The sequence below is a fragment of the Pipra filicauda genome, unplaced genomic scaffold, assembly GCF_003945595.2.
Source record: "Pipra filicauda isolate LSUMZ 115617 unplaced genomic scaffold, ASM394559v2 scaffold301_size890592_pilon, whole genome shotgun sequence".
NCBI classification, from domain to species: Eukaryota; Metazoa; Chordata; class Aves; order Passeriformes; family Pipridae; genus Pipra; species Pipra filicauda.
This window is the reverse complement of record NW_024104423.1, coordinates 212,515-219,013: the sequence shown is the minus strand read 5'-3', so window position 1 is coordinate 219,013 and position 6,499 is coordinate 212,515. Positions and strand designations below refer to the sequence as shown.

General features: G+C 42.6%; 1 protein-coding gene across 1 annotated transcript in view; it reads right to left on the bottom strand.

The window, feature by feature from the left end:
• Positions 1-696: 696 nt before the first annotated feature.
• EMILIN2 (elastin microfibril interfacer 2) overlaps positions 697-6,499 on the bottom strand; it is a 31,247-nt gene continuing 25,444 nt past the window's right edge. The window contains exons 7-8 of the mRNA XM_027711334.2: positions 2,301-2,438; positions 697-1,516 (exon numbers count right to left, since the gene is read on the bottom strand). Of these exons, the coding sequence (XP_027567135.1) occupies positions 1,179-1,516; positions 2,301-2,438 (476 nt within the window). The 3' untranslated portion in view covers positions 697-1,178. The remainder of the gene's footprint in view (positions 1,517-2,300; positions 2,439-6,499) is intronic.

Here is a 6,499-nt window from a genome sequence, read left to right as displayed (position 1 = left end):
TATCCCCTAAGAGCCAAAGCATCATTTTTGTTACCTCCACTGAGAAGTGGCTAGAATGAGAAATGAAATACTGCTGCCCCAAATGTGTTTGTCTGTTTAAGCTATGAAAGTTGTTTCATCCATATAAACAGATGCTGAGTGTTAAAACAAACTTCACCAATGCGAAGGAGGCTGCAGATGGTTGGTTTCTGCATTTGACAGTAATGACTAATAAGACAGTTTTCCTTTATCAATGATTTTTCCTCTGATTTGCACCAAAGACAAAAACTTTCCTCTTAATGCAAGTACTTTAGGAGTGCCAGAAACAAACTTTGTAAGTTTTTTTAAACTTTTCAAAATTACCATTTTCCTACCTAAACAAAGATAATTCTGATTTTTCTGACCTGTTTAATTAATTTCCAGCAGCAAGCTTTAATCCCAAGAGCATCATGTTTAACTGATCCTCTTTTTTACTCTATAAATGGATAGTAGCTGTTCTGAACCTTTCAGTAGTACCAACTGCACCTTATGCTCACATCTGCCCAGTGGAAAGCTGAGGCAAGTTTCTCCCTGCGCTGCAGCTTTCACTTGACTGGAAGGAGTCACTCAGCTTGCCTCCTAGCACTGCGTTTGGCCCTTAGAGGAAAAAAGAAAACCAATGCAGATGAGTATCATTTTGTTTTGCACCATGGTCAGCAATTGCACTGCACAAATTGATTATGCAAACGCACATGATTCAGTAACACAAGGAATAAAAAGTCATCAATCACATCCGCTACAACTTCTCTTTCTTGGCCCTGCTTTACTGAAAACATGAAAATACCTGACCGGAACTGTAAACTTAAGCAAAGATGTAAACTCTTATATACTAGGGACAATTTGAAAAACTAGGGAGAAGATGGCAAAGACAATTTAATAGGGAACAGCAAGAGCACAGTGGAGAAGCGTCTATTGAGAATGTACCTTTCAAACAGTTGTTCTTCTTGTACAGGTCAAGGGCTTGGGAAGGAGTTCATTTAGCTACAGAAACATGTCTTTTGTAGCTCCCTTGGGAAACAAAGGACAAGGAAAAGTTCTCTGTATAGACTATAAACCCATCACTGAAATCAAATATATAAACTGAATATATTAAAGCTTTGAACTTTATTACACTTAATTTCTTCTGAGTATCTTACCCTTCTTTCCTGTTCAAGATAAACCTAAACATGAGAAATAGAAGGATAAAGGAGAACTCCACTAAATGTGGAGTACATTTCGTCAGAGTCTGTGTAGGCCAGTTTGCCTCCCGTTACAACAATGTTTACTTCATCTCCTGCTTTGAGGTGAAGAACAAGGTGGAACGTCCCAGGACCACCACAGGTCCGTTTCCCCGAATAGGGTTTGTGATACTCCAACAGTTCCCTTCTGTACCCAGCTGTGTGGAGCTGAGCCACACTTGCATTGGAGACGGATAGCACTGCTTCTACATACTCATCTCTCTCTGGGGCCAGCACGGCGGTGATCAGGTAGCGCCCTTCATATGGTGATGTGAAAATGCCTGCAGAAGAGAGACGGCTTTTCAGAGTTATTCAAAATGGGGACACCTGACCTCTCTAAGCACAATGACAAACATAAAGCTACCTGGGTTATCCATTGCTACGTACAGGTAACTGCACAAGGTCGGCCTAGATAAACTGACAACGGTCATGAAGACAAAGGAGTGCTGCTTTTGTGTTAGAGCCCACCTGTCCTCCAGGACATGACCAGGTCTTGTCAACATTCAAAAACGTCCTGGCCTAAGCAGCTCCCATGACTTGGAGCTGGATGAAGGTGTGCACAGCTGGATGCTGTGCAAGTCCCCAGTAGGTTGAGGCCCACCTAACACCCTCAAGTGACATGACACCCTGCTTGAGAAGGAGGCAGCCTGCAGGGATGGCCATTGGAGAGGCAGTGTGAGACACTCCCACCTTTCCTCTGGGTGACCCAGCTGGCTAAGCTGCAGTGAAATCAGGATTAGTAACTAAGGGTTAGGGAGGAATCTCACCTCTGCTACCTGGGCTCAGCTGGCCTGTGGTGGGGTGAGGAGCACAATCAGTTGTGCTGCCAGAGAAGACATAGTGGTGAGATGGGCCTCAGTAGTACTGGGCAGTTGTGGAAAACCAGCCATGGCAAAGTGTGTGTCTGTCCACATCCACAGGAGGCTTCTACCCCGGTGTGTCTGGTTTAAATGGACTTATTTTGTTGTTCAATGTGCCAGCAAGACCTGAGATAACCTCAAACCCTGGAAACCCATGCTACTGCCAGTCTATCATCTCTGTGGGTCCATATCCTTTGGCTATTACCTGTATTGGGGTTATAATAGTCCCCGTCGTTCACAAGCACTTTGTTAAAGTGAACCACGCCAGCATCACTGGAGAAAGGCTTCTGTGTGAGCCCAGCAGAAAACGACACCAGAGAGGGTGCAGCAGCAGCAGCAGGTCCTAAAATGAGTAACAACTTGAGTGAGAATCACATCAGGATGACAACACAGCCTTTTCCCTGTGATGGTTTATAATCCAATGTCTCTGTTCCTGCACATAACTCCCCTTAGACTAATCCTGTCAATTGAGGGATGCCAGAATTAGCAGAATACGTATTGCTGGCCCAGGTCCCAGGTGTCTTACCATAAAATTTACTGAGCACCATAAAGTTCCTGTGTTGGCCACAGTCTTTTTTTTTTTTTTTTCCCTTCTAAGCAAATAGTACATGGCTTCTAAATGCTGGCACGTTTCAATTCTACAATGAAATTCTACAAATCCTGCCACGTTTCAATTCTACAATGCTTCTGCCAAAGTCCTTCTTCAGGACTGAGGTTGCCCTTCAACATCTCCACTCTCTGTCACTATCACAATGGCAACAGAAGTGCTAAAGGTGTTCGGCTCACGCCAGCTTTCCTGGTCATGCTGAGAAGCTACACACAGCTTAGATCTCCTACCTTCTCTGCCAAAGGGTAGTAAAAAGAGATATAAGAATATATAACATTCCAGTATTAATGCAAAGAGGCTATTCTCTCACTCTGGCACTTCCCTTTTGGGTGAATTTTCACTTCACAATTTTTTTTCCTTTTCTCAGCAGATCAAAAAGACACTTAGGCACTTTATAGTGGCTATCTGCTTACTAGCTTAACACTGCTGTTAGACTAGGCTGGATGAAATACAATTTGGACAATTAAGACAAATCTTTACTTTTAACAGACTGACTTAATGAGAAAATACTTAATACTCAACCACTTATTAGTCCCATTTTAGTTACCTTCCCTTTAAAGATTTCCCCTAAGGCAGTACACACTGCTAGAAGTAGTCAATTCTTGTTGCTTTGTTCAGGCAATTAGGTAAACAACAAATGACCTTAAAGTTGTCCACAGTTGCTGCTTCACCCTGCTCCTTCTGCCTTCCATAAAATAAATGTTTGCCTTTCCCCTCTCCCTCTTAATCAGAGGTGCCCATCAGCAACAAGTGCTCAATTCATTGAATCACAGAATATGAAAGAAATCATAGAATTGAAAGAGACCTGTCCAACCCCTGGTCCTGCACAGGACAGCTCCAAGAATCACACTGTGTTCCTGAGAGTGTTGTCCAAACCCTTCTTAAACTCTGATAGGCTTCATGCTGTGACCACTTCCCTGGGGAGCCCGTTCCAGTGCTCAACCACCCTCTGGGTGAAAAGGCTTTTCCTAATATCCAATCTAATCCAGATTATAACACTTAACAATTGAAGTTTAAAGGTGTCAAAACTTTTCCTAAAATGTAGATATACAAATGCTCTGCTACCCTATCCACTTTTTTTCTGAATAACTCAGCATGGGGGAGTGGGAGGGGAAGGCAAGAGGAAGACATGCCTGCAAACTCAGAATTGGCAAATAACTACCTTGATTTCCCTTGGGGGCTGGTAACCAGCTGCCTCCTGTATCTTTAGAAATCTCATTCAGCATTTTGTCTCATGTTCAGAAAACAGATAGAAGCCCTTTTTCCTTACCCCTGCCTGCCAGTGTGCCTGCAGGTGCCCCGTAAGCTAAGATGAGGTTATTTGAAAGGACCAACATTAATTGCTGGAAGTCTACTTACTTAAGCAGCTTCTGTAGAATTCCACCACCTTAACACCACACTACTTACAGAAAGCATCTCTATGTATATGCTTACCCCAGGACTCAAATCAACTGAAAACACACCTCAACTTACTTCTTACTGGTTCACTCAAATGGTTTCTCTCCCCTGCAGTCACACTGCACAAGTATATGCTGTCTGCCCATAAACACTGCCCTCTTTCTTTGGAGCAACTATAGTCCTGCGTGGATTGCTGTCATCTGAATAAGGGAGTGACTCCTGCCCTGGTTTGCTACAACTTCCTTCAAGATTTTCCTTACTAATTGCTAGAACAGTTGTTAGAAATAACTATTTTCTGCTATGCTGCTGAAATTGTTTCAGATCTGCAGCCTGGTTTAGCACACTATATGTATCTATTCAAAGTGGAAATCTTAAAACTGTCTAAATATCCTATAGGTCAGTTCAGGGGTCAATATAAGGAGGAGCAATGAAGACACACTGTGTCTGTGCTCTCTTACCCTCCTCACTGCTTCCAGCTGGAGTTGTGCCTGTTCGAAGCTTTCACAATTCCTACCAACAGCTCAGCAGTGTTTTGCGGAACTTTACAGAGGGATGTACCACCCTCTCTTACATGTCCCCCCTTGAAAACACTTTCCTTCATGCAAAGATCAAAGTTCAGCTTGAAGGTCCAGGCTTGAAAACTACTTTCACTTAAGCAGTCAGTGTTGTGGAAGTATTAACATCAGAAAGAAAAATTTTAAAACATTTAAAAGCGGTGAACCACAGGCACAGCTCTGATGAGGAAACTGCTAGGCAGACAGAAAGTTTCACAAAAGATTCAACCCCAGTTTTACAGCTTCTAGGGGCAGAAAAAACTCTTTTTACTTCAGATGCATTCAAGAAGGTTTCACTTGAGATAGATATATCTGTATCTTTCTATATATATAGATACATAAGGAGTAGGTATGTCTGTTCTTGACGATCTAAGCTACGTAATGCATTCTGGGAAGTCAAAGAACTACAGAAGATGCATGGGTGGCCCTTATTAGGTTACATCTACTTCCACCCATCTGCTAGTTGTACTTCTGGTTCTCCACCTCTCTTTTGACTTCCCAGCACAGTTCATGCCTCCCACAGAGCCCAAGGGTCAGAAGGACAGAAAAGAAGAAAAAATACTAAGCAAAACAAAACAGCACACAGCATAGGCATTTGCCATCAAGGTGAAAGGAGAAAAAATAAGTGTGATGGTGCTGCTGACAATTGCTCAGCAACTGGAATGAAGATTGTTCAAGGACCTACACCGAAGAAAGACCATAAGTACTTGATTCACCAGCAGGCACTTTTGATTTCCTTTGAACATGGTGCAAGTAAGGAGGATTTGTCAGATTCACTTTTTTATTTTTTAATACTTCAGTTTGACCCTAATGTCTCATTTGCAGGAACATCTTTTCTGCTTATGGGATGGCCATGCAGCACAGCATCACACTGATTTCCATGAGCCAGTGCTCAGTGAAACTGCTCTGCTAAGTCACAGTGTTTCTGATGGGGATGACACCTCCTTGTGTTACGAAGACACAAACTTTTCTCCAGAGTCTCTCATCGCGGTCAAAGTGTAGGACCCAGCACTTGGTCTTGATGAACCTTATGCCGTTGGTCTCGGCCCATCTATCCAGCCATAAGGCCAGATTAGGGATAGTGGATGTAAATGCTCCAACTCCACAGAAGTCTAACAGCTCTTTGCACCATTCTAGCCTCTCTGTTTTCTGACTGCACCTGTCATTAAGGTTTGCAAGGCACTTGGGGGGAAGCTAAAGGACAGATCAGCAGGTATATCTTATATTTAGATAGTTCTTCAGGGACACAGATCAGGAAAAGGAACTCCTTGGCGAAGCCCACCTCTCCCTGGATCCCAGGGTGATAACTGTTCCACCAACATGTTCCACCAAGCAGCAGACGGGTGCACTGCCTGCCTCACCCTGCCTTTTCAACACTTCTAACATCCAGCCACTGTTTCACACAGTTTTAGCATAAACTTATTAAAATACTGCTGCCTATAAACTGCAATAAATTGTACAAAGTGGAAGAAAACCCCCAGGAAATCCATTTATCACAGAAATCTAGACATCTATATTTGCTTTGCTGGTATCAAGATAAATTAATGTTTCTTTACTTCTTATCCTCTTCCAGAAACCTCATCTATTGCTGCTTGTTCTTACCACCAATCCCCAAATGCAAAAACATTGCTTTAAGGCTTGATGGATTTTTAATTAGAATGTATAAATATCAGAATTACAGTGTGAACTCTTTACAACTCTTTTTTTGTCAGTCCCCAGACCAGTCTTTACAACGTGTTTTTGTGATTTTGTTATGGCCATCAAACTAAGTCCCAAGGGTAGGATTTTGGATTCCATAAAGCCCTTATGTTTTATTTCCATCTATTTCCCGTATTTCCTCAAACA